At 44.2% G+C, this 27734-nt stretch overlaps 1 protein-coding gene and 1 long non-coding RNA gene across 2 annotated transcripts in view; one reads left to right on the top strand and one right to left on the bottom strand.

Moving 5' to 3' along the window:
• The window catches only part of RYR3 (ryanodine receptor 3), a 529492-nt gene that overhangs the window by 421037 nt on the left and 80721 nt on the right, over positions 1-27734 (top strand). The window contains exons 53-64 of the mRNA XM_040492205.1: positions 3744-3833; positions 4832-4978; positions 5188-5250; positions 6661-6736; positions 6856-6979; positions 9716-9831; positions 10376-10443; positions 11380-11501; positions 16685-16734; positions 17327-17387; positions 20099-20337; positions 21970-22051. Coding sequence (XP_040348139.1) covers positions 3744-3833; positions 4832-4978; positions 5188-5250; positions 6661-6736; positions 6856-6979; positions 9716-9831; positions 10376-10443; positions 11380-11501; positions 16685-16734; positions 17327-17387; positions 20099-20337; positions 21970-22051 — 1238 coding nt within the window. The remainder of the gene's footprint in view (positions 1-3743; positions 3834-4831; positions 4979-5187; positions 5251-6660; positions 6737-6855; positions 6980-9715; positions 9832-10375; positions 10444-11379; positions 11502-16684; positions 16735-17326; positions 17388-20098; positions 20338-21969; positions 22052-27734) is intronic.
• On the bottom strand, positions 14366-20107 carry LOC121041446 (uncharacterized). The gene is made up of 3 exons (XR_005795737.1): positions 19438-20107; positions 17426-17428; positions 14366-14376 (listed from the first exon to the last, which is right to left on the bottom strand). It is a non-coding gene; the product is annotated as an uncharacterized LOC121041446 (long non-coding RNA).

The raw sequence follows: 27734 nt of genomic DNA, 5'->3' as shown, positions 1-27734 counted from the left end.
CAGCAGCAGTGGCTGGTGCTGCTTTTTGTATTTCTCAGGAAAATGATTGATTCTGGGCGTGTTAACTCTTTTCTAAACATTGCATTTTCTGGAGTTTGCACCGAGCACGTGATTTTGACATAAATGCATAGTATGGGGCAGGAGGCGTTCGTTAAATTCTTTCTTTGAATGTAGCATTGGAAAAAGGGAAGTGCAGTTGAAGGCCTTACCCTTGTATTTTGTCGGCAAGCTGCATTTCATTCTGTGGAGGACCCGCATCTTCCCATGGTGGGCAGCCGTAGAACTTCCAGACACTCCCTTATTAATACGCCTGTCCATCTGGTGTTTAAAATTCCTCACCACATGAGGTCAGGCTGCTTAATGAGTTTAATTGCTCTGTCAGCCCTTTAATGCTGGCAGGCAAAGTGGGAGGAATGTGCCAAAGACATCCAGGATTCCTGTGGGCCGCCAGTTGAGGACTGGGGCCATTGCTCAGCTGCGGCTTCGAGCATGTAGCAGTGAACCCGTCTCCCCTGCAGAGCCACAGAAAACCACCTCCGAGCAGTGTGCCCTAGAGAGGGGACACCTTTAGCCGCTCTCTCAGCCTCTGCATTGATCTGGGGTCAGTTTTTTTTCCTTTGATCAGTTTCTGTTTGGGGCTGGTGATAACAACAACCCTCGTAACCATAGAGTGGGCTAATACGTCATGATTTTAGAGCAAAGGTTGGCAAACCTTTTCTGTAAGGGGCCAGATAGAGGGACATCTGGGTGGCTCAGTCAGTTAAGCATCCAACTCTGGCTTAGGTCATGATCTCATGGTTCTGTGAGTTCAAGCCTCACATTAGGCTCTCTGCTGTCAGAATGAAGCCTGCTTTGGATCCTGTCTCCCTCTCTCTGCCCTTTCCCTGCTGGCACCTGTGCGTGCGTTCTCTCTCTCTCTCTCTCTCTCTCTCTCTCTCTCTCTCAAAACTAAATAAACATTAAAATTTTTTTTTAAATAATAAAATAAAGGGCCAGATAGTCCACATTTTAGGTTTTACGGGCCAAGCAGTCTCTGTTACAACTGCTCATCACTTTTGTGGCAACACAAAAGTAGCCAGAGATAACACATAAATGAAAGAGTGTGTTCCGATAAAACTGTATTTAGCAAGTGGGGTTGGGTGGATTGGCTAAAGGGCTCCAGTTTGCTGACCCTTGCTCTAGAAGGTCTTCACATATGCCCATTTGGCCAGCCTATGAATTAGGGGAAAGGGACACCTCCATGAATCCAAAGTAGTATCCAATCCATTACTAATCCATGTGGATTTTACCTCCTTAGTCTCTCTTGAATTTGTGTATGTCTGTCTATGCCATGGCTTTAGTCCAAGCTACAGTCATCTTTTGCCCAGATGATGGTGGTAACATCCTAACTAGTCTGCCCACGTGCATCTTCTCCACTCTGTCCTTTACGCTGCTGGCAAGTGCTAGTTTCAGTATGTAAATTTAGTCATATTCTACCGCTGTTTTCCAGTCCAGCCCTCCTCCTTGTTAAAATCCCTTAATAGCCTAACCATTTTTAATACAAAGGCCAAAATCCCAGACATCGCCCAACAGCGGACACTATCTAATCTGGCTTCTGCTGCCATCTCCAGCCTCCTCTCTCCCTTTGCCCTCTGCTCTCCAACCTCATCCCCTCCTTTTAGTGTGTCTGTCTGTCTCTCTCTCTCTCTCTCTCTCTCTCTCTCTCTCTCTCTCTCACACTCACACACACACACTCTACATAAGCCTGAAACCCTTTTCATTCTGAGCCAGGTCCCCATCTGCACCCACACAAACAAACACCAGTTACCAATTCATCCTTCAAATATCCATCCGCATGTGAGTTCTTCTTAGGACACTTCTTTCCCAGATTTCTCAGATAAAGGCCCTCTTAGCATCTTGTTCTTTTCCTTCATGGTATTCTCATAGCAGCTTATATATTTATATTAATATTTATATTTATAACAATTAAACAGTTTCACCAGTTATTGACTACATGTTTACTGGTGTGGAATTTGATGAATCTCTCTCTTGGTCTCCCACTGGACTATAAGCACGTTTATAAGGAAACATGTTTGCTCACCATTGCCAAGTGGGCATTGATCATCTAACAAAGAAAAGAGCATTTTTCCCCTGCTTTCAAGAACTTCACACTCTTATGGGATAAAGAAAATAGGCCAGCCATTATACAGGTTGTGGGAATGAGCACAGGGTTAGAGCACATAACCCATAAGGGGAGTCCCTAAGTCAACAGTGGGGGTCCAGGAATGCTTCCTTGAGCTGGTGACATCTCTGCTATATGATAAGGGACAGGTAGTTGTTCAGGCACAGGGTAACAAGTGCAATGCAGTCCATGGGAGCAGCAGATGGGAGCAGAGAAGCAAGAGAGAATCTGGTGGCTTTAAGGAACCATAGTTCAATATGGTGGGATCACAGAGTAGAGCAGATGAAGAAGGGTGAGACATGAGTCTAGAAGGGTCAACAGGATCTCGCTGTAGCTTTAGAGTCCACAAAGAGTTTGGGTTTTACCATGATGACAGATGGGAGTCAGAAAATCTTAAAGCAGTAGAGTGCCCTGATCTCGGTGATTTTATAAATATTGCTTGACAGTGGTGTAGCAAATGGAGTCCACAGAGAGGTGGCAAGACTGGAGGCAGGGAGACCATATGGAAGCTATTGCAATACTCCAGGTGAGAGCCAATGGTGGCCTGAACTAAAATACTGGCAGGGAAGCTAGGGAGAGGCAGACAAATGAATATGTCTGGGAAGTTGAACATAATATGAGCTGGTACAGAGAAGAAGGGGGCATCGAGGAAGATTCTCACACTTCTGGCTTGGAAAGTTAGTGTAGCTGGTGCCATTCACTGAGATCCAGGGAACCCAAGAGGAGAGGCCCCCTAGAGGAGTAAAATGCTGAATTCTGTTTCAGGCATGTGAGGAGGTACCTGTGGACATCCAAATAGAACTTAAATATGTTTGAAAATTAGGGAAGAGATCTGGGCTGCAATCCCGATTTGAGATTAGGCCACCTATGGACTGTGGGCCTGGATTACATCTACCAGGGAGGGTGTACCTTTGAGAAGGGACAGAAACTTGAGAAACATACACATTAATGCATGGGCTGAGCCGGAGCCTGAGAAAGAACATCCAGGAGTCTTTGAACTGTGAGGTTATGACAATTCAGGGGCTCTTACTTTCCTCTGTATCCCCAGTGCCAGGGACAGAGTCTGGCACCTAATGTAGTAGGCATTCAGCTAATGTTTGTTGAATGGATTTTGAAATTCCTAAACTTCTATGATGCTAGAAGACCTGCCTTGCTACAGTTGTTCCCTAGGGTTGGCAGACAAGCAGTGCAAGTCAGGTCAGCCTCCTCCAAGCAGTGGGCAGTGGGACCAGTCCTTAGATGCCTTTAGCCTTGACTTCTTTCCTTGCCTGTGAACATGACACACTGACCTGAGAAGCATTGTTCTCAGGTCTTTTGAAACATCCTTCTGTCTGAAACACAAGCAAGTAAGCAGCGAGGACAGCTGCTGAAACAAGAAGAAATAAAGGGGCAGAGTTCAAAATCCATGGGGGCAGAGAGCTTAATGGCCTTAAAGGATCAATTAGACATTTTGGAGGGGAATTTTCAAGCTCTGTCACATCCCATTATTCCATTTGTTCAGTGAAAATAGAAGCTGGGATTTGGGTCATATAGGAGGGCTCTTTGGATGCCAAGGATATTTGAACTGAGAACATTTCTACAGAGTCAGAATGGATGGAAATATGGAATTTCCCTGGATGAAAATGTGAAGACCCATCCCCTGATAAGGCCTTTCAAGACATTAACAGAAAAGGTAGGAAACTCGCCTCTGGTAGCACTGAGTGGCCATGCTGATTGTCCTTACTTGAGAATTGTATCAGGTGGTCAGAGGAATTCAGGGCACATTCATTCTCAAGTTTACATAAACTCCTCAGAAACTCACCAGTGGGCAAGACCCTCAAGGACCGATTTCCAGGAGCCCATCCTCACATTCTGTTCTTTGGCCCTGAGCACCCACCGGATGGAGAAGCACTGTTCAGCCCTTGGAGGCTGAGCCAAAAGGCATTCGTAATTCACTTGCAACAGGACTAGGAAGGGCTTTTGTCAGACTGTTGACGTGGGGGATTTGGGGTTGGGGAAGCATTGAATTGCTGGAGAAAACTAAGCTAGAAATAACTTCCAGTTGTGACAGATGAAGGGAGTAGAGAGAAGGACCCCTAGGGAAGTATGGACAGGTATCTTTGAGATGATATTACTATTATTATTATTATTATTATTAAATCTGATTCAACTCAATTCCGAATTCCTATCTTGGTATCAATAAGAGTTCCTCGTAAGCTTTCAGCTTTATGTCACACATAAAGGATGGCATATGTATCTCTGTAGGTGTAGTGGCCATTTGTAAAATGGTGCAGAGCTCAAGAGAATTCTAAATCTAAGAAACTCTACTTCCTAAGCACAAAGGAGAGTTTTGTGCAGATGGATTCCCTCATGTCCCAACTGAAACAGTGACTAGAGCATGAGGAGTCACCCTCCTATTCTTGCTCCTCTTTATCCATAAACTGTGGATAATGTGTGGTACGTTTCCTCCAGAGGCAGGAGACTATAGGGTCTTGCACTTGGAAACGTTAGAAAGACTGACAATGACATGTTTCAGGTGAGATGCCACAGAGGGTGTTTGGACCTAGTGAGAGAGGAGGCTGGAGCCAGCTGCAACCACATCCACCGTGGGGGCCAACTTCCCAGGGAGTCAGGCCTGTCATAGTGCAGGGGCGTGCTCTGCAAAGCTCTTCTGCCCGGATTTTCTTCCAGGAGAAGGAAATTTACCGCTGGCCTGCTAGAGAGTCCCTGAAAACCATGCTGGCTGTGGGCTGGTCTGTGGAGAGGACCAAAGAGGGAGAGGCCCTGGTGCAACAGCGGGAAAATGAGAAGCTTCGGAGCGTGTCCCAGGCCAGCCAGGTATGACAGCATGCCCGGGGCCGATACTGGGCCAGTGAGGAACCCCCAGAGAATCTGGGAAATCTGTCCCTGGTGTGTCAGGGGCGAGGACTACCAACAATGAAACCCGGGGATCTCTCGGGGATACGTCTTTGGTAGCTGAAGTCAGGATACTGGTAAGAGTAAGGAAAATCATGGCAAACCCAGTGATTCTGCCTTTGCTTTCCCAGGGCAACAGCTACAGTCCTGCTCCCCTGGACCTCTCCAACGTTGTGCTCTCCAGAGAGCTCCAGGTCAGTGTTGGTGCTTCCAGAACAGTTTGCTTTCTAAAGCCCCCAAGTGCAGGGCATATACCCTCCAAAGAGTTTTGTTCAAAAGGAGTGAGGAGGCACCTGGGTGGCTCAGTCGGTTGAGCATCCAACTCTTGATTTCGGCTCAGGTCATGATCTCATGGTTCGTGAGACCGAGCCCCACATCAGGCTCTCTGCTGACGGCATGGAGCCTCCTTTGGATTCTCTCTCTCCTTCTGTCTCTGCTTCTCCCTTGCTTGTGCTCTCTATCTCAAAATAAATAAATAAACTTAAAAAGAATCTTTAAAAAAAAAATAATGACCCTAGGGAGAGAAGGGTTCTTTACAAAATTAAAATAAATGAAAAAGGAGTGAGGAGAGGGGAGAAAGCCTAGAACATGTCACCGCTGAAATATCAGAATTGAAAAGAACCAGACTGGGCAAGGGCCACAGGGCAAGTCTTGGCTAGAATAAACCGGTTATCTCAGGAGGCCAGGCTTTGTACTTCTTCCAGGGCCATCATCACAGGTAATGACTCACTAAAAGGAGGAAGAAACTGCAAATTACTGTATCAACACACAGAACTAACAGCTAGGAGGAAAAAAAACTTGGAACAAAACTACTAAGAGCTAGGAGAAAGCCTGTGGAGCAGCCGCCCCTGGGGTGAGGGTGACTTCCTGGTCCCAGCAGGTGCCGCCAGCTGCAAGGGCACTTGCATATCTCATGTCCTGTGGAAGATTCGCTTGGGTGCCCCATGTTGGTGCAGAATTCAGGGACATACAACCAAGAGGATGAAATTAAAAGCCCCAAGCTGCCTCCTCTCCGCCCCCCCCCCCCCCCGCATACATTGGTGGCCAGGATTGGCCCCAACCCAGGGCAGATACTCCCCAGACAGTCCGTCAGATCAGCCCTTTGGACCCTGGAGAAAGTGTCTTTCCTTGATTCCAGGTCACTATTTTCTGAGCCTTAGAAAGATGAACTCTCTTTGAACAATTGTATTTGCAGCCATTTTCTCTAAGATGTGATTATTTTTAGCCTGCTAAGGTAAGGGATTTGGGGGGATTCTGACACCCACTGCCATCTCCCTGTTTCAGATCAGGAGTAAAATGTCCAAGTCCTACCAGAATGCAGTTTCAGATGGAAATGTGTGTGTCTCATAAATGCCTCAGACTGCCAGGATAATAAGTTATAAGGGAAGGACAGAATTAGAAGCTGTTTTCTGTATGGAGGGGAAGCTATAAAAACTAATGAGGTGCATAAACACAGACTAATTAATGATGGGAGACACTCCGAGATGTGCTGTTAGCATTTGGTGGTGCTCAGTTCCCGAGGCTGCCTGAAACAGCCCAGCAGATATGGACCCATTTTTCTTCTTTGCTTTTGCTCTGACTGCTGTCTCTTTGGTGGGACACAGGGAATGGTGGAGGTCGTGGCCGAGAACTATCACAACATCTGGGCCAAGAAGAAGAAGCTGGAACTGGAGAGCAAAGGTGAGCCAGGTTCCCAGTGCCCCCTGCAGGAGGGGAGCTGGGGGTGCGGCAGGTACATTTTCCCAGAAGTGCAAAGGAAGGGCCAAAGAGTTGGTCATCTCTCACTTTCTTGTCCCCAGGTGGCGGCAGTCACCCTCTGTTGGTACCATATGACACCTTGACAGCCAAGGAGAAGTTCAGGGACCGAGAAAAGGCACAGGACCTGTTTAAATTCCTCCAGGTGAACGGCATCGTGGTTTCTAGGTAAGTCATCTTCCAGGTGATGTTAGGGGGGCAGGGAGGACTTGTGGACGTGGTCTCTCCTTCCCCAGGTATTTAATCGCCTGTCTGCAAAACAGACGGGAGACAGGATAATGGTCAGTATTCTGAAATGAGAAAACTTTTATTGGGGAGCATGAAGCCATCTTTTCTGACCTAAACAGGACCAGTCAATATCAATTTTTAAAGCTCAGTTATAGCAAAGAATCATGACAAATTATACATGTACACCTTAAACATTTAATTTGAAATTGAAACATATAAACATGCATTCATTCACAAATCTTGTGCTTTAGGCCCCCGAAGCTTCTCTTTGTATATTGTTTTATCGATTGGCCTTCTAAAGCATATCCATAGGGCATCGTCAGACCTTTGGGACTTGGGCTTCTTTGCAGAATGGCAAGAATTACGGCATATACAAAACCGTAGAAGTGCAGTATCTTCCAGATTTTTAAAAATGTCTATTTTGGGGAGAGAGAGCGTGTGCACACACAAGCTGGAGAGGGAGAGAGAGAGAGAGGGACAGAGACAAAGAATCCCAAGCAGGCTGTCAGCGCAGAGCCCAACGTGGGGTTCGAACTCCTGAACCGTGAGATCATGACCTGAGACAAAATCAAGGGTCAGACACTTACCCGACTGAGCCACCCAGGTGCCCCCTTATAGATTTTTTTTTCAATTTCCTCTCTTGTCTTCTACAGCTAGTTATCTCGCTCATACCTATTTCAGAAACATGTATTTGGAAACACAGTTTCATGTCTTTGCAAAACGTACAGCCTAGTTCTCACAGAATCAGCAGTTGTCTTCAAATTTCTATTTTGTTTTTGTTTTAGACAATATTTGATTAAATTACATAAGAGCAATAGTGAGCAAAATGGACATAAACAGTCTTTGAACACAGAGAACAGATTCTTTGAAGACACAGCACCACTGAGGAGACTGAATGCATCAAGATTTCCTGAGTTTTTATCGCAAACTTGTGCTTGTCCGAATTATCTAGATGAGGATTATATATGAATAGGGTCTTAGCTGCTTGAACCTAGAACCTGTTTCCTCACTGGTCAGATGTCACTGGTGGGCTTTGCTCCTTAAGTCATGCTCGCTGAGTCCCTTGAAGAGAGACAAAACAAGCCAGGGTTCCTATCTGATATAGCCATTCCTTCTGAAAGAAACGTTTGCTGAGCCAACTGCTGTTTCTTGTTTTAGTCTCCTACAGAATTTTGCCACAGAGTGGCCAAAAAAAGGAATAATAATAAATAAAATAAAAAATAAAAACCCATACAAATATTTCTCTTGTAGCGCCTATGAAAAAATATCAAAACTTACTTGCCATATTGTGAAGCAGGAAAGGTCAGACAGCAGGAGACCACCTCTGGGGAAGCATTTGAGAAACACTCCCTTCGTCGTTTTAATCCTCTTCTTAACACCCAGAGGAACGTGCGCTGTGGTTTGCTGATAAATAACTTGCTTACAAAAATGAAAAATTCCTCTTTACCAGAACTAAAAAGGAAATCAAAGAAATAAGGGGGGAAAGGAAAAAGATGGTTGAACTCAGCAGACATAGCCTAGTAGCTGTTTACCATGCGCCAGCCCCTATGGAGGGCACTTGGGTGTGCAGGCAAGGAAGCCAGAGCCCCGTCAGTAAGGAGAACTGGTTTCCCGCTATCCGTATCTCTGACCTGCTCCATCCTCAGCTTCCCCATCACGCCACGGCAGCCCATTCTTCCTGGTGCTCAAGCCAAAAGCCTTGACTCCTCTTTTTCCCCCAACCCACATCCAGTCCTTCAGGACATCCTGATAGTTCTGCTTTAAACGATGTCCAGAATGTGACCATTCTCACCCCTTCCGTGCTGTTACCATCATTCCTGTAAGAGCCTCCTATCCGGGCACCTGCTTCAACCCTTGCCCCCCACCATCAGTTTTAAACCTAGCAATTAAAGTAATTTGTAATTTACGTCATTCCTCTATCCAGAACTTTCAGTAGCTTCCCATCTCAGAGCTAAAGCAAAATTCTAAGGATGGCCCGTAGGGCCCTAATGATTTATTAACCACCTCCTGTTTCTCTGACTGCCTGCTCACATCCATTCCATCCACACTAGCATCTGCCATATTCCTTCAGCTCGGCGTGCATGTTCCTGCCTCAGGACCTTTGCACCACCAGTCCATATGCCTGGAAAACTCCTTCCCCAGATGTCCATGTGGCTCACCTCCTCACCTCCTTCAAGCCTTTACCCCAGTGTCATCTCCCAATGAAACCAGCACTGATGGCCCCATGTAACACTACAGTCTGCTTGCTCCCCCCTCTTGGGCCTTTTCATACTGCTTTAATCTTTGTTTTTTCACAAAACTTACTAGCTTCTAACATTCCACATAATTTATATTTTGTGCTATATATTATTTGTGTCCATTTACAGCTAGTCTGTACGTTCCATGGAGGCAGGGATCTTGTTTGCTTCTCCGATTTATCCCCAGCTCGATATTTGTTGAATGAATGATAAAGATATTTTGAAAAATCTTTTCAGACGTTATCATAGTGCAAGTATTGGGTGCTCATAAACTCAGGTTCCAAGTGCAAGGGGAATCAGTCAAATGACAAAGCAGGTCACTAGGCCAGAATAACCATTAACGTTTGGAAAGTAAAGTCAACACAGATAGGATTGCTGATGCTCCGAAGTCACATAGTCATCTCTGTTACTTCCTGGGATTTACCCATTTCCAACCTAGAGGTATGAAGGATATGGAGCTGGATGCCTCCTCCATGGAAAAGAGGTTTGCCTATAAATTTTTGAAGAAGATCCTGAAATATGTTGATTCCGCCCAAGAGTTTATTGCCCATTTGGGTAAGTATCATTGTGAAATATCCCCCAAATGTGTGCTTCCCTTAATATTTCATAATCTCAAAAAGAATGTGGTATTCCTTTATCAAGGGATGATGCTTTCATACTGTAGCTGTTCGTAATTCATTGAGACATCATAGGTTTTGGGGGGGAAACGGTGGCTGAGATTTTTATCCCCCTCTTTAAAAAAATCTGTTTCATCCTTGGTTTCAGGGTTTGAGCCACTTGTCATTTTTTTCATATAATTCATCCTATTTTAACTTTTCCATTATTTTGCTTTGTGACTGTGGGCATATGACTCAACCTCTCTGAAGCTGCTTTCTCATGAACAAAGTAGAGGAAAGGATACTAAAACAGCTAAGAGAACTGACAGAAGAAACACCTAGCCAACATAGCTATAAAGTACTTTGTAAAATACGAGATATTTTGTAAAAATGAAATGGCCTTTCCATGACCCTGAGGAAAGTTGCTCTGTTTCTAAAATGCTGTGGTTGTTTTTGTGTTTGTTTTAACTATGGCCAACTTTGTGTTACTTTTGTCTTTGTAGAAGCCATTGTCAGCAGTGGGAAAACTGAAAAGTCTCCCCATGACCAGGAGATCAAATTCTTTGCCAAAGTAAGTGATTCCCTGCATTTAACCAAATTACTGTCTTCTTAGAATCTGTACAATGTAGGGTGTCCGGTAAGCTAATCTAACAAAGATAGGCAAAACTCCACTGGCTTTGATGAGCTGGACATGTATTTCTCTGTTGTGGAACAGTCCGGGGGCAGGTAGGTCGACTGAGATGGTAGGAAGCCTGGTCTTCTCCATGCCATCATCCAGGGACTCTGGTACTGTCCTCTCCTGGTGCTCCACCATTACCTCAAGTGTGATGTACGTCAATGGGATCCAGATGGGCTCACCTACGTCACATCGATGGGAAAGGGGAGGACAGGCCCCTTCTCTCTTAAAGATCTGTCCCATGGACTAGAACTCAGCTGTTCTAGCTTCACCCAGCCACCATGGAATCTGGGTGATGCATTCTGTAGCTGGGCGACCCCATGCCCACCTAAAACATGGGGGTTTCTATTGCTAAAAGAAGAGAAGGATGAATTTGGGTACCAGTGATGAGCAGTCTCTACCAAACAACCCTACTCAGAGGCCTAAATGCACATGAGGCCTTGGGATAACTGTGCCCGAGAAACAGAAACATAAAGGCTCAAGGCTGAAAGTGGTAGGCCCTTCCCCAAGTGTCCCTGTTGGATGCCATGCCCAAGAATTACCATGACCCACCAGACTATCCTGAAAATACTGGCTCAGGGCCATTTGCATATTTCTCTGGACCCTCAGTCAGTCAGTGACCTTCTCCATTCCCATATCCCCAAGGCCTCTGGTTTGAGGTGTACAAGAGGAAAATGGGTTGGAAACTGCAATTCACCGGGTAGAGATTCCTGGAAATTCCAGGACCTGTGTTCAGAGGCTTTATGCTCCCTGAAAATGAACTTTTTCAAAGGAACTGAAGGAGGGGCTTTGATGAACTTTCTAGAAGTTCATTTATGGTGGATTTTCCAGGTTCTCCTCCCGCTGGTTGACCAGTACTTCACCAATCACCGCCTCTACTTCCTGTCATCCCCTCTAAAACCCCTCAGCAGCAGTGGCTATGCCTCCCATAAGGAGAAAGAAATGGTGGCCAGGTGAGTCTACAAATGACAAGGTCATGGTGCTGGCGTGACCTATGTAAAACCCCAGATTCCTGGAGACTAAATGGCGAATCCTTCAGAGAAATGAGCTGTGATCTGATGATTGGTAGCACAGAGGTTTTGGTTATCCTCCTGGTTTTGAAAGTAATTATATTCATACTTATCTGTGTATTATTTTGGCAACGAAGAGAAATGCACTGTTTGGATGTATCAGTAGGGCTTGGGAAAATTTTATATACTCAGATCAACTTTTATCCTGAAATAACATTTAGAAAAAGGCAAAGTCAATTCTGAAGCTTGGACAAGCAAACACATAACGTTGAGAAGAAACAAGATTAATGCTGGCTTCCATCCCATTCTTACAGGCTTTTTAAGTTTAAATTTGTTTTAAAGAATCAGATCTTACAAGTCTTATTGTGGATGATCTGATATTTGAAATCTAGAGCAACATAATTCAATTTAAATTCCTAATAGGAAAAAAAAATGCATCTGGAACACCAGCCTTCGTCCTCATTCCGCTAGGTGTAACGTGTGGATACCTCAAGGGAGAGGAGAGCAAAGGGAGTGCTTTATGAGCAGGTTAAAAGATGAATTCCACCGTGCCTCCAGTTTTCTCCGTATGTGATTTAGGATGACAAGGAATGGGTTAGACTTCTAAACGGCAGAGTTAAGAACTGTAACGGAAGCAGTCAACTCTTTCCCTAGCAGCCATTGATGGTGAACAGCATACAATATAGTTTAGAAAGGCCCAGCCATTAAATACCATCATCCTTGTGAGGATATTCAACCTTAGGATTTAGCTAACATTTATTAAACACAAGGCTAAGCAGTGAGATCATTTTTCATACTTACACAAATGGGCTATAACTCTTGCAAATATCATTGTGAAACCTCACAGTGTTCTAAGAGCTGCCTGTATATGCTCTCCAATTTGCAGATAGGGACTCTGAGGTTTGGTCAGGTTCACGCTGGTGCCTGAAGTGACCCAGGTAGTAAGTGAGGGCAAGAATGAGAGTCGTCTCTATCCACGTTGAGTGCCATTTTTTCTGCACAGTCATTACTTAATTTCACTTAGTAAGAAAGGAGGAGCCCATGCTTTCAAAATGAGATACCCGTAGTGTCAGTTACCGACCAAAGACTTCCTAAATATTTTCAGGATTAGCTGGTGTATTTTGTAAGAAGGCAGAGAAATGAGAGGCAAAGTGAGATACTCTGATAATCCAACAGAGGGCAGGTGTGTCTGTCTTCTTCATCTATTTTTGTTAGATTATTAATTCATGGAAATGTAACATTTGTTCAGCCAGGCACCATTTGTCATGGCTGGAATACAACCTGGATCTGATCAGCCTTGCAAATAGCTTCCAAATCCATCGTGTCCTCGCTCCCCTCCCACAGAAGCGCTTGTGTCTGCACCAAATGCTTTCCACCTCCAGACCCCTCGTGTCCGCATCCTTCACCTCTGCCTCACCTCTTCTGCATCTGGTGCCCTTCGCCAGTGCTACCACACTCTCTCCCTGTGGTCCCTCTAATTTATCACTTGCAAATTCTGAGATGGGCAAGCACCTGGCGACTCTGGCCCCTCATAACACTGGCCTAAGGACTTCTACTTAAATTATGGGCCCCCTAGGGGACAAGAGGGGGCCTTTGAAAACTTAACTGGCCTTGGTATGCCTGGGCAAGTGCTTCTGACAGCAAGGGGAGCCAAGTTAGTATTAGGATCAAACGACCTAACCATCTGGCTTAGTTTGGAAAATGTTGTTTTGGGGCACCTGGGTGGCTCAGTCAGTTAAGCGGCCGACTCTTGATTTCAGCTCAGGTCACGATCTCACGGGTTCGTGAGTTCAAACCCTGTGCTGACAGCCTGCTTGGAATTCTGGCTCTCTGTCCCTCCCCAATGTGCACACGTGCGTGCGAGCTCGCTCGCTCTCTCTCAAAATGCACTTTTTTTTTTTTAATTTTTTTTTTTCAACGTTTATTTATTTTTGGGACAGAGAGAGACAGAGCATGAACGGGGGAGGGGCAGAGAGAGAGGGAGACACAGAATCGGAAAAAGACTCCAGGCTCTGAGCCATCAGCCCAGAGCCCGACGCGGGGCTCGAACTCCCGGACCGCGAGATCGTGACCTGGCTGAAGTCGGACGCTCAACCGACTGCACCACCCAGGCGCCCCTCAAAATGCACTTTTTAAAAATAATGTTACTTCGTACTGAGCATGAGTCCACTTTGAAGCATTTCACCAGAAATATCTGAGTTTATCAGCCCCTAATTCTAATTCTAAAAAGTAAGAGGATCTTGTGATAACTGTCTACTTACAGGTGAGAAAAGTGATGCCCAGAGCAGCTTAGTGGCTTCACCAGGACAGCCCAGCTAGTCAGAGTAGAGCCACGGCACACATGTTCCTTCAGGCTATCCCCCTCCCCCAACTCCATGATTTTTTTTTTTTTTTTTATCAAATACATATGTCTTTAAAAAATGGACACAATGAGGGGAGCCTGGGTGGCTCAGGTGCTTAAGCATCAGCCTTCGGCTCAGGTCATGATCTCACAGTTTGTGTGTGTGAGCCCCATGCTGGGCTCTGTGCTACCAGCTCAGAGCCTGGAGCCTCCTTCAGATTCTGTGTCTGCCTGCCCCCCTCTCTCTCTCTCTCTCTCAAAAATAAATAAACATTAAAATTTTTTTTAAATGGGCACAATGAGGGGTGCCTGAGTGGCTCAGTCAGTTGAGTGTCCGGCACTTAATTTCAGCTCAGATCATGATCTGATGGTTCCTGAGTTTGAACCTCGGGTCAGGCTTTCTGCTGTCCACACAGAGTCTGCTTGGGATTCTCTGTCTCCCCCTCTCTCTGCCTCTCCCTTGCACACGTGTGCCCTCTCTCTCTCTCTCAAAAATAAACATTAAATTTATTTTTAAGTGGACACAGTGAGGGGCACTTGGGTGTCTCTGTCTGTTAAGCATCAGGCTCTTGATTTCAGCTCAGGTCATTATCTCATGGTTGGTGAGATCGAGCCCCACATCTGTACTGACAGCATGGAGCCTGCTTCGGAATCTCTGGCTCTCCTTCTCTCTCTTCTTCTCTCTCTCTCTCTCTCTCTCTCTCTCTCTCTCTCTCTCTCAAAAATAAACTTTTTTTTAAAAAAGTACACATGATGAGAAACACAAAAAAGCAGTCCGTTATTTAATTTCATATTAGCAGTCTGTCAGATTTCTATTAACTTACTCTGAGTTCTCTGAAGCACTAGGCCAGGGTTTCCAACTTATTCCCACTGCAAAAACAGATGACTAACCACAGGGGAACTTTGGCTGCGATTTTCTAGTCGACAGCCCAGTAGACTCAGGGCATTAATTGAAAGCCACTTAAAAGTGAGCAAGTCTGTGTTATTATTTTTTTTTTAAGTTTTTATTTAAATTCCGGTTAGTGAACCTACAGTGTCATGGTAGTTTCAGTTGTACAATATAGTGATTCAGCCCTTCAGTACATAAAGGCGAGCAAGTTTTGATCTCCACCGACACTCAGGATGTGTTTCTTCTCTGAGCTGTCCCCGAAAAGACTTCTGCCGCTGTTGTGGGTCAGAGAGCCCGTGACGAGCTATGAGTGAGAGGTTGGGAAGGATTTCAGCTCAATCTCACCTTGGAAGCCCTTGGCCTGTATCAGGTGTTTTTATTCTAACTTCCCTTTTCTGTTCCACCAGGAAGGACTGCTTTCTCAAGGGACTACAAAGTTCTTGTCTAGCTGTGCCACTGTCACATAGTGTCAGAGTTCTGAGTACTCTCTCCCCAGGAACTACTGGTAGTTCAGGCCAAATTACGGCTATAGTGGGCAAGGGTCCATCCATGGCATATTCACATACGTTTATGGAGCTTTCTTCTAACTGCACAGGGCTCTCTGCTAGATACCATGGAAAGTAAAATGATAAGATACAGCTGGACCTCCAAGGGGTTCTGGGGTAGAAAAGATGGGTGAAAGGGTGGAGTAGGGTCAGAAAGCACAAAAGCATAGCAGATGGGCTTTCCTAACTTCCCGGGGCACAGTGAGGACAGCTACTCGGTCAGGCCCACAGACTGATAGGAAATGACAGAGGAAAGCAATATCCTAAAATGTTTTTATTCAACATCATATCCCCCTGTGCCTGAACCATTAATTTTCTTCTGTTCCCACCTTCTTCCCCACCTCCCAACTAAAGCCTCACACCCCCAGAGAAGGCTGCAAAATGGTTTGCAATCCATTGCAACAGTGGGAAAAGCATGATCCCTTTCAGAACCCTCATTTACTCCTGGATGTCCTACAAATGGATGTTTCAGCACGTGGGACTGTATAGCAAGAGGTTGTTGGCAGTAACCTTGTTACTGCAAAATACTCTAGTTGTTGCAGAAGGATTATTTTCTTTGGTGCGGGGGCTGCCTCCAAGGTGCCTTCATGACTGTCCCACAAGACAGTGGGAAGCATACATTTCTTTTTTTTTTTTTATAATTTATTGTCAAATTGGTTTCCATACAGCACCCAGTGCTCATCCCAAACGATGCCCTCTTCAATACCCATCACCCACTTTCCCCTCTCCCCCACCCCCCATCAATCCTCAGTTTGTTCTCGGTATTTAAGAGTCTCTTGTGGTTTGCCTCCTTCCCTCCCTGTAAGTTTTTTTTTCCCCCTTCCCCTCCCCCATGGTCTTCTGTTGAGTTTCTCAGGTCCCACATATGAGTGAAGATATATGGTATCTGTCTTTTTCTGCCTGACTTATTTCACTTAGCATGACACTCTACCCTGTGATCCAGCAATAGCACTGCTAGGAATTTACCCAAAGGATACAGAAGTGCTGATGCACAGGGGCACTTGTACCCCAATGTTTATAGCAGCACTTTCAACAATAGCCAAATTATGGAAAGACCTAAATGTCCCTCAACTGACGAATGGATAAAGAAGATGTGGTTTATATATACAATGGAATACTATTTGGCAACGAGAAAGAATGAAATCTGGCCATTTGCAGCAACATGGATGGAACTGGAAAGCATATGTTTTTCTAGTGTGGTCCAGAGGATCCTTTGAGAGGGACACAGTGCATCTTGCTCAAGGGTCATTCTGTGCTCTTTGTTTTAAAGTGTGGGGGCCTGGGGTAGGGAGGATACGAGTAAGACCTTGGATTTCTGTGCCTTTCCTACTCGCCTTCTTTTCTGCTTCAGCCTGTTCTGCAAACTCGCTGCTCTTGTTCGACACAGGATTTCCCTCTTTGGTAAGTGAAGAGGAGTATTGCTCAAAGCCTCACTCCTCCCTGTAATTATCCTTCACTTGCATTTTGCCTTTATTTCTGGTGCCTACAGACAACCTGAGCCTTAGGACTAAGGTGTCACCTAAATTTGCCATAGAAAATTGATATGAAGTATGATAAATGACCTCTCTACCCCTACAACAGCTCAAATTTTCCACACCGATGAATGTTTTAAGCTCTGCCTCTAACATCCATCAAACAGTGTATGTGTCAGGCCAAAGATAAATGCATTGTCCCAGCACACAGGTCTGGCACTCTTAGTGTTGATGGTTAATTATGCCGGGATGTGGTTTGTGCATATTGAGAAGATTGCATTTAAAAGATAGGCTGGGCGCACCTGTGTAGCTCAGTAGGTTGAGTGTCTGACTTTGGCTCAGGTCATGATCTCATGGTTCGTGAGTTCGAGCCGTGCATCGGGCTCACTGCTGTCAGCACAGAGCCTGCTTTGGATCCTCTGCCCCTCTCCTGCTTATGCTCTCCCCCAAAATAAATAAACATTTAAAAAAAGACAGGCTGAAGGGTTTGGGGAGTCACCAGTGATATTTTTTTGTTCTAGGAAGTGATTCTACTACAATGGTGAGCTGTCTTCACATCTTAGCTCAGACACTTGACACAAGGTAAGTCTGCCCAGTTTTTTCCAGTAGTTTCTCAAGACTCCCTCTGTCACCCTCATTTCTCACTTATTGTACAGAAGAGGAGATGTGCCACAGCTCTGCAGGAGCTGGGGAGAGGGAGGGGAGACAGGGAAGAGATGAATCTTCACCTGACACTAGCACTCTCCATCTTTCAGTTCACATGATGGAGGGCCACTGTCAGGGCGTGTACCGCACACTAAAAGCTGAGCATTTGATCAATTCTTGTCTTCTCTTCCTGAGAAGTTCATCTTTCAGAAGATAAAGTATATAATATAGCAAAGTACTGCTTTATACCTCATTATCCACAAAAAGGGAAGAGCTGCCTGATGGGTGGCGAGGCCACAAGCATCCTGGGAGAAGGGAACCATAACACTATGAATCCAAAGCAGCCAAGCAGGGGAATGCAGGGGATGTGTGATAAAAAGATCAGAGGCAAAGACAGGTTTAAACCCATGACCTGAGGGTCTTGCAGGAAAGATGGCTGAAAGGGAAAGGAAATTTTAACAAACGTACATGTAAGTTCTGGTAATATAAACATAAATGATCTAGCGGCGCCTGGGTGGCTCAGTCGGTTAAGCGTCTGACTTGGGCTCAGGTCATGATCTCAGTCTGTGAGTTCAAGCCCCATATCGGGCTCTGTACTGACAGCATGGAGGCTGGAGCCTGCTTCCGATTCTGTGTCTCCCTCTCTCTGCCCCTCCCCCGCTCATGCTCTGTCTCTCTCTTAAAAGTAAAACATTAAAAAAATTTTTTAAACATAAGTGATCTGATGAGATGAAAAGGAGAAGTAGTAGGAAAGACAGGGAGCTTTCTTGAACACACTCTTTGAGTAGAGCCCTTGTCAAAGTTGGGAGGATGACGCACTTCCCAAAACAATATGAGGAAGAGAGAAACCAACTAAGAGAGTGGCCACAAGATGAAAATCTACTACAAACTAAGACTGGTTATCAAAAAAACATTAAGCTGGGGCACCTGGGTGGCTCAGTCGGTTGGGCGTCCGACTTTGGCTCAGGTCATGATCTCGCAGTCCGTGAGTTCGAGCCCCGCATCGGGCTCTGGGCTGACAGCTCAGAGCCTAGAGCCTGTTTCAGATTCTGTGTCTCCCTCTCTCTCTGACCCTCCCCCGTTCATGCTCTGTCTCTCTCTGTCTCAAAAATAAATAAAATGTTAAAAAAAAATAAAAAAAAAACGTTAAGGATAATTAAAAGCGATTTTAGGGGTCTAAACCCTAGAAACGAACATGGAGGTATTAGGACAGCGCAAGTTTGCAGATCAGACCAAGGCACCCCAGGGGACTCAAATTCTGTGCACCTGAGATGAGGAATCTTTATTTCCAGAAGCATGTGGACTGCCTTTGGGAGAGTACCCCCCCCCCTTTTTCTCAATACAGGTCAGCGTGTTTGATAATCATTCCTGACAAAAACCCAAGACTAGAAAGTTAGAAAGATAGCTCATGAATCCTTACAGGTCAGGAGCAAGCCTCACTTACCTCATTTCTTTCTTCTTCTTTTTCTGGTTAGCGGTTGGGGAGTGGGGGGCTAGGACAGATGATGATCTTGAAAATGCTGGAGATAAAAAGCATCTGTCCTTGAAGCAAGCCTGTCATAATCTTGTGAATAAGATGCTGAAATACAGAGGGGCACCTGGGTGGCTCACTCAGTTAAGCATCCAACTTCAGCTCAGGTTATGATCTCACAGTTGTAGGTTCAGGCCCCATGTCAGGCTCTGTGCTGACAGCTCAGAGCCTGGAGCTTGCTTCAGATTCTGTGTCTCCCTCTCTGTCTCTTTCTGCCTGTCCCCCACTCATGCTCTGTCTGTCTCCCTCTGAAAAATTGGGAAGCGTTTTGCTCACTGTCATGCCCAAGTATTAACAGGACAGGAGCAGGATAGTCGATGCCAAAGGAGATGGTGACACCCTTTTTACTGTAGTTGCTGTCATAACCTTGACGTCCTTAAGCTAACGGCCATTTGCGTCTGTGTCCCCAAACAGCTCCTGGTACCACCATTTTCTCCTGTTCACTTCTGGGGTGACGTAGTGCAGGATTCTACAAATAAGGTGTCGCTGTCCAAGTGCACTGTACCGGCATAGAGAACACTGCTTTGTTTTCCATGGTTGTAGAGAAAACTAGGGGGAACTTTATTTTTCAATAAATTTTTGTTGTGTGGGAAACAAAAAATGTCCTTCTCCAAGCTAGGATATCCCTGCTAGCAAATAGAAATGTAAGCTTAAGCTGAGTTATTTCTTTGTTCTGAGAGGTCCTGCATCATGGGAGAGCTAATATTTCTTTCCTTAAAGAAGTTGCTCATCTCATAGTGAACTGTAAGAAAAACTCACCTCTCCTTCCTTACAATTAGAAATTTACAGAGGAATATAGCCTGCTGGGACATTCTATTAATAGCAAGTGACCAAAATCAGTTTCTTTCTAAACTCTCCTCCACATCTTCCTGAAGAGTCGAGTGCCAACTCCCTCCAACAGACAACACTGTCCAGTTGCTAGCCCCCTTTGGGATTGTGTGACCCAGCTTGCTTCCTGGATGCTAACTGCTCTCTCCTCTTCCCCTGACTCCGTGTTGGTCAGGTGACTGGGGTGTCAAATGTCTGCCCAGCTTAAACTACAAGTCACCCGTTTCAAGAAGGGGGTCGGCCAGAGGTTAGGATTGTGCTTTTGGTTTTGAACATCGTTTGCTTACAGGACTGTCATGAAGTCAGGCTCAGAGCTGGTGAAGGCTGGGTTACGAGCTTTCTTTGAAAATGCGGCGGAAGACTTAGAGAAGACTTCGGAAAATCTGAAGCTCGGGAAGTTTACGCATTCCAGAACACAGATTAAAGGCGTGTCTCAGAATATTAACTATACCACGGTGGCTCTGCTCCCCATCCTGACGTCCATCTTTGAGCATGTTGCTCAGCATCAGTTCGGGGTGGATTTACTCTGTAAGTCAGATTGCCTCTATTGTGGATTTGTATGCACATGGCTCCAGATAAAAAGGGTGTGTGACTCATTTGCTTGAATTAACCTTAAAAGCGGAATCGAGGGGCACCAGGATGGCTCAGTCGGTTAAGCGTTCAGCTCTTGATTTCAGTGCATGTCATGATCTCACAGTTTGTGGGTTTGAGCCCTGCATTGGACTCTGCTCTGCTTGGGTTTCTCTCCTCTCTCTCTCTGCCTCTCCCCACTTGCGCACATGCTCGTTCGCTCTCTTTCTGTATCTCTCAAAATAAATAATCTTCAAAAAAAAAGAAAAAGAAAGAAAGTGGAATAGAGATAATTATTCCATACTTTCTTCTTCTTAGGTTTAAAAATGGAGTAATAGGTACTTACAGGGGCAGAAATCCCCCAATTTGAGTATATAATATTTCATCTTTTTCCACTGTTATTGAGGACCAGAATTTTCCACCTACTAGCTTAGCTGTCAGCCGTTGTGTTCCCACTTAATTTAAAAAGGTTATCTGAGTAATCCAGTAGGGGATATAGGCTTGCTCCCAGGGTTTTTCAGATACCAAATTTCCTGTTAAGAAGCCCTAATTTATTCATTGGATACCAGGAGCAAAGGAGAGTTGCTAACATTTCATTATCTGAGCCTTCAGAAGAGACCATAGTCGGCTGGTATTATTTCAGTTTGCATTTAGTACCACATATAGCCCCTTAGTGCAAATACTCTGCCACCGAGCTTCAGTTTCACACTTTAAATGTTGGCGCATGATTTAATTCAATTTAAACAGTTGTCCATAGCCAAGGCTATGACTTCTATATCCCTGAACAACTAAAAATCAGTTATTTCCATAGAAGTGGGCAAAGGAATAGGGGAACATCCAAACTCATTATTTCATGTCATGGAAACAATGCATTTACTTGTTGAAAATTTTAAATTAGTTCTCATTGTGTTCATTTAGTCCCTGCCTTATTATGAGTTCCAGGCGTTAAAGGAGCATGTAGCCTATAGATTAAATTCTGTGGATTCCTAAATGGAACATACCCTTCCCTCAGGAAACCTGGCAAAATCGTGATGTGATTGAACCGTTTTGTGAAAAATGTCCGTCAGAGAACTTACGCAGGTGGACATGAGAAACGTTGCGTTGTCTCTAAAGAGGTCAGGATGTTCTGCCTACCTTCCTAGGAAATTGCCAAAAGGCTCATTCAAACTTCAGACTTCTTGCATTCTTCCTTTCCAAGAAAGGAAATATTGTTATGTGTAAAATTTAACCATAGTGTCTCCCTCTTTTGGGGGAAAAAAAAAACCCTTGTGGATCTCCTTGGTCAAATGATTTCTTTCCCTGGAAGCAGTGTGATTCATATCAAAAGCCCCCAAAGGAAGTGGGATGGCTCATTGGAGGGTGTTCTCCCTGTCAGTGGGTCCTTTCTCCGTAGCTACCATTTGGTAGAAAGGGCTCTATCGTGTGTTGGGGGGGTGGGGTGAGGGCCGGGGGCGGGGGGCACACGTGCATGTGCTTTAGCTCTTGGGTGATGCCAGCACATTCTTTCTGTCGGTGGACCCTTTCCATGTGCTGGAGGTGAAGAGCTGGGATTGAGGCCTGGAAGTGACTGCTCGTGTTTGTTCTTTTCAGTAGGTGATGTGCAGATTTCATGCTACCACATACTCTGCAGTCTCTACTCCCTTGGGACCGGAAAGAACATCTACGTTGAAAGGTAATTAGTGAACAGAAGAGGCTGACAAATTTCAGGGCTTAGAAAAATGTTACTTATGGGCTTGAAACCCTTAATAGCATCTTTTTATACAGCAAAGTCAAAATGCTCACTGAAACAGGATGGAGATTTTGAGCCCAGGCCATTCAGTGTTTATGGCTATATTAAGAAACATAGGAAGGCTTTTGAGATTTATGACCTCTGTGAAGATTTGTTAAAAAAGAGAACCACAGGCCAAAATTGGTATTAATTGGGCCAAGCCAAAGCACCAAAAAGGGCTTACTGCCTAACCTAATTGCAATTTTAACATCCCACAGAAATAGAAATCTTAACTTGTAAGTCAGGAGTTTCTTTTTTTCTTTTTTTTTTTTTTTTCTTTTTTGATTATTCAGTTTATTCATCTATAAATGAGAAAGATCCTTACAGTTTTGCTTTTAAATAACAGAATACATAGAGTGTCCTTAGACCGCCTATGGTCAGGTAGGGTCCGCCCTCTACTATGGAGGCCAGGAGGTAAGGTATGTGGCCCCAGCCTCTTGGCAATTTGTTATGACTGACAAGCCTCAATTCGTTCTACTTTGGTAGTTAGGGTTATCCACCCGAGTTCGAGATGCGTATGCTGTTTTCAGTCCTCTGGCTCTGAAATACTCCACCACAGCTCATTAGTAGCATGCATCGTTTATGCCTTTACTGTCTTCACCCCTGCGTACAGTTTTCTTAGGCAGCTCAGCATTCCAGGGTGTACCAAGAGAGGGGTTTAAACCTCTCTTGCCACCCTTTGGTAAGTCAGGAATTTCTGATAGGCGCCAATGAGGTAATCAGTCACAGGGGCCCTCTCCATACCCTAAAGGAAGATGAGGTAAACTGTGTGGTAAGACCCCTTCTCTTCCCCTTAAGGGAAAGTTTCTAGCCTGGAACAGTCTTTTTTCTTTTTTTTTTTTTGCTTCTAACTTTGTTGTCCCATCCTTCTTCCTTCCTATAAAAACTCTCCATTTTGTACCATCTCCTCCAAGCACCCCCCAGCACTTGCTAGCTAGGATGTTGCTAGCTAGGATGATTCACTTAAGCCAAGGAGATCTTCAGATTTACTCAGTTGAATTCTGTTTGTTTTTTGGTTTTGGGGTGTTTTTTTTTTTTTTGTAACAGATAGCTAGTCAGTGTATGTGACTGGAGACACAATACTATATAGCCAAGCTAAATCATGTGCTAGTGACCAAAACACATTGAAGAAATGTCTCTTTCTTCATAGTCACAGCTTCCAAATAGCTTCCAGAGTTCCTGTGGTTAAAGCTTGCAGAAAAGCTCAAGGGACAGGAGGCTGTTACTTTCGTGTTGAATGAGTTTCTCTGTGATACAACCGTGGACCTTTACTGTTCACAGCTGCCCAGATTAGCTATACTTTTAAACAAGGGCACATTTTGGTAGCAGAAATGCTATTCAGAAATCTTGAACAAGCTGATCTGCAGAGATGCTGGGGTTCCAGCTTTGCTTGCCCAAATATGCCCAGAGCAGTGGAGGCCTTTGGTGACCCCCTGGTTTTTAGCATTAAATGCTCCATGTTGTGTTGTTCCGTTTCAATCCACGGGGATTAGAAGGATCAACACAGTATTAACCAAACTCTCGATTTAGTCTTATCCTTAGAAGACTTTTTTTCCTTTCAAACATGCTCTGTCACATCATGCACTAGTGACAAAAAAAAAAAAATGTTGAAGAAATGTCTATCTTCATAATCACAGCTTTCTTTTTTTTTAAATTTTTTTTAATGTTTATTCATTCTTGAGAGACAGAGCATGAGTGGGGGGAGGGGTGGAGCAGAGAGAGAGAGAGAGAGAGAGAGAGAGAGAGACAGGAAGACACAGAATCTGAAGCAGGCTCGGAGGTTTCAGCACAGAGCTCGACGTGGGGCTTAAACCCACAAACCGTGAGATCATGACCTGAGCCGTAGTTGGACGCTCAACCAACCAAGCCACCCAGGTGCCCCAAGAATCACAGCTTTCAAATAGAGTCCAGAGTTCAAGAAATTAATTGAAGAACTAACGACCACTTATTTTCATTATGATTTTCATCCCCAGTTACTTAGCTTTCCTTATGGATTTAGAGAAGACATGCATAGTTTTGTTAGTTAGGAATAGGACCTGGGAAGACAAAAGTTTTAACTAGATTTTATATCTCATCAACAAGAGAATAAAAAAATACTTTCCACTTAATACTGAATTTCACCTTAAGGAAGGTATCCTTAATTCTTTCTTCTGTTGAGGATTTGTAAATATTTTCTCAATACTTTTTCTTACTCTCTCCAATGATATGTGTGTGCATACATACATCTGTCTGCATTAATGTTTCTTGGTACACCTTTTTGAAAAGCTAATGCATTATTCTCTTGCAAAAAGTCAGCTCTGAAATGTCAGGCCAGAAAAAGGCTGCTTTTCATGATGTTTTATACTTGATCTGTTACAGTCTTACTGCATATCTGCTGCCTCCAGCATTGTGAATATCGGTGCCGGACTTTTATACTCCATGTTAGTAGAAGCCATTTCTAGAGGAAGACCCTAGATGAAAGCAGACCCCCTTCCTCTCGGTTAGCAGAGCAGCTGAGGAACTGAACATTTAAAATCCTAGAGTTGTGATGCCATCACTACGAATGACTGTTCTTTACTTTCTTATATTGTGAAAGTAAGACATACTTGTTTAAAAAAAAAATTTAACAGTACTGAGTATATAAAGGTAAAAGTCTACTGTTTTTCTTATTCCAGACCACCTTCCCCAATACACACACACACACACACACACACACACACACACACACACACACGTACATGCGCATGCACACACACACACACATGGATCCAATTCCCAGAGGAAAGCACTATTAACAGTTTGGTGTTTGTCATTCTAGATATTTTCTACACATGTACATTCTTACGTATGTGAGATCATGATACCCATACTTCCCAACTTTGTCCCATTGGATGAAACTAAAAACTGAATTCCCAACTCCTATTTTTAGATTGATCATTTAGATAAAATAATCATTAACTTTTTACCTTAAAAAGGTAGGCAAATTTAGTACACTCACATCCCTGCCTACCTTCCCATCCTTTCTGCCTATTTTGCTGTATAATTTCTCACATTTACATGCTATTCTAGGACAAATATTCCCTGAGTTGTTTACCTTAGTTTGTATTTAAATGATTCATTGAACAGCCAATCCTTTTGAACCATGACTTTCCCATTCCTAAATTTTTATTTTGGTTTTTGTCTCTTGGCCAGTTTTATCGTTAAGTACTTATTTCTGTAAGAGCTGTTAGATAGTCTTGAATCCTCGCATATTTTAGAATACTACCCTTTGACTTTGTGAACAGTTTTCATGGTATAAAATTCCTGAGTCATGATTTTTTTCCCCCTCAGAAGTAGGTAGACTTTGCTTCTTTGTGTTCTGACCATGTTCCCTGAACCGGGTTATTTATTGACTTACACATGACTGCAATGGGAGAGGAGAAGCTGACTGTTCACTGGATTCTTTCTGGAGCCTCGAAGCTCATTAAGTTCCTCTAATATGTTCCAGGATGTGTTTATTCTAGATCAGTCCCCTCTGCTTTTCCTCAGAACTTAATATGCCTCACAAGTGGGTCTTGCATTACTTACAAATTTTTCACTTTATTATGTAATCACAGGGAGGTTTTTCCTAGCTGTTATTCAGGAAGAGATCGTGTGTATTTATTGGCTTTTTCCTTCTCATTTTCTCCCAAGTAACTTTGAGCTGGTTGCTCTTTGCTGTTTTCTGTTTGTAAGATAATTTCTCAAACTTTCTCCACATTCCTGACTCTGTTCATTTGCTTCGTTTCACATGAAGTCGAGGAGTGAATGGGGAAGAAACCTCATACAGCTTCAAATCTGACAAACAGGTTCAGGACTCTTTCTCACTCTACCCCCAGTGCCTTTAGCTCTAGAGTGCATCCACCCCTAGCCTTTGGTGTCTCCCTCCAACAAAAGTAAGTAAGAGGCCCAGGTAAGAGGTCACAGGTAAAATTTTTAGTGCATCCTGTAGACGTAGGACTTTTAGGTAGTCATTTAATGTAGAACGCCTACTATGTACAGTAGCAGACTTGGGTCAGCAGCTACAGAACAGGTTACTTCTCACTCTTCCACTCTACTTCCCCGCCAGTGGCTTTTCCAGGCTAGGAGCCCAGGTCACAGGAATGGCAAGTGGCATGTACACACTTCTTTCCTACTCTGCCCTGCATCACTCTGCAGTATGAACCTGGCCCAATACACCCAGCAGGTGTCCCAGGGCTTGCTCACCCCCTTAATCCTAATTGTTTCAAGCACAAGTTCATATTCTGGACTCCTCAGAATCCCCATATTTACTTCCAGAGACTTCTATACTCTGTTGTTAGTCCAGAAAGTATGTTTCAGTTTCAGAGTCCTCACCTGATTTGGTCCCTACTTTGTGACTTGACATTAATCACACATTTTCTAATCTCAGCATGGATTCAGATTTCTTCCCATTTCTCTGCCACCTTTTGCTGAAGTTTCCTTGGCTAATGAACGTGGCAGGGTTGCAAGGGAACCATTAAATATTTGGTTTCCAGCTATAGCTTGAGTGTACATTGTGGATGGAAGATTCTAGGCACCTCAGTGATAGTTTGATTGTAAAGAGGAAAAAGCCATTGAAACACAATAGAGACCTTTCTTTTCGAATAGTTTCTAATTGAGACAATATGAGATCACTGACAAGCCATCTTCAACAAATTTTCAGCAAAGGGCCAACGCTCTTCTGCTTTTAAGTATGGAGAATATTTGCCTTCTTTGATGTGGAGATACTTTGACTAATCACAGAACATTGGAGGGGGGTTGGTCAAGAAAGGAAACTTGGAAATCAATTTAAGCATTGCATCTCCATTTTATTTCAAATGAAAACTGTGTTTTTTCCCTTCACACTTGAGAGAGATTTTTTTCCTTCCTGCCCTTCCCCATTTGACCAATTGGTTCTGACCAAACACTGCACACCTTCCCTAAACCTCTGAGGAGACTAGTATTGCTGTTCTAGAACCGTGGCCTGCCTCCATGTTCTGTCCCTCTGCTACATATCATTTCCTCTCCTTAGCACCCTTGGGAACATACACGAAGGAACTTTCTAAACTGTAAAGCTCCAGATATGTGCAAGGCATAATTCTTATTACCGTGATAACTTTGGCTCTGCCTGGATCCCTAACAATAGACATTTGAGAGGCAAGATCTGGACCCATGGAAAATAAAATCAAGAGACTGACGAGGAGAGCCTGCAACTTAACAAATTAGAAAGTAACGAACATTGAAATACAGATTGCACTCTGTTTAATCTGACACCATTGACCAAGTTCTATATGAAAAATACTGTACTGGGCAGTAAGAACTGAAGAGGAAAGAGAAAGAAGGTTCCATATCCAGTGAACAAATTCTTCAAGTAGGCCCTTTGGTTGCTCTGTAGATGCTTCCATAGCTCTTGCTCTGCTTGGTCCATACCCACCCTTCCCCCTGGGGGGGGGGCGGGCACTAATGACTAGAGAAGCATTATAACAGCGGGACTTTGCTCAGTCCCTCTAGGAGTCTGGGGGCCAAGGTCATTCACTCTGTTATTTCAAAGCTTGCAGCATTAATTGGCCAACTTCTGGGCTTTAAGTTTACAGAACTTTTAACAGCTGAC

Source organism: Herpailurus yagouaroundi, unplaced genomic scaffold (genome assembly GCF_014898765.1).
Source record: "Herpailurus yagouaroundi ecotype Mexico unplaced genomic scaffold, PumYag 184, whole genome shotgun sequence".
NCBI classification, from domain to species: Eukaryota; Metazoa; Chordata; class Mammalia; order Carnivora; family Felidae; genus Herpailurus; species Herpailurus yagouaroundi.
Note: the sequence above shows the minus strand (reverse complement) of the source record. Positions and strands in the feature narration are given on the sequence as shown.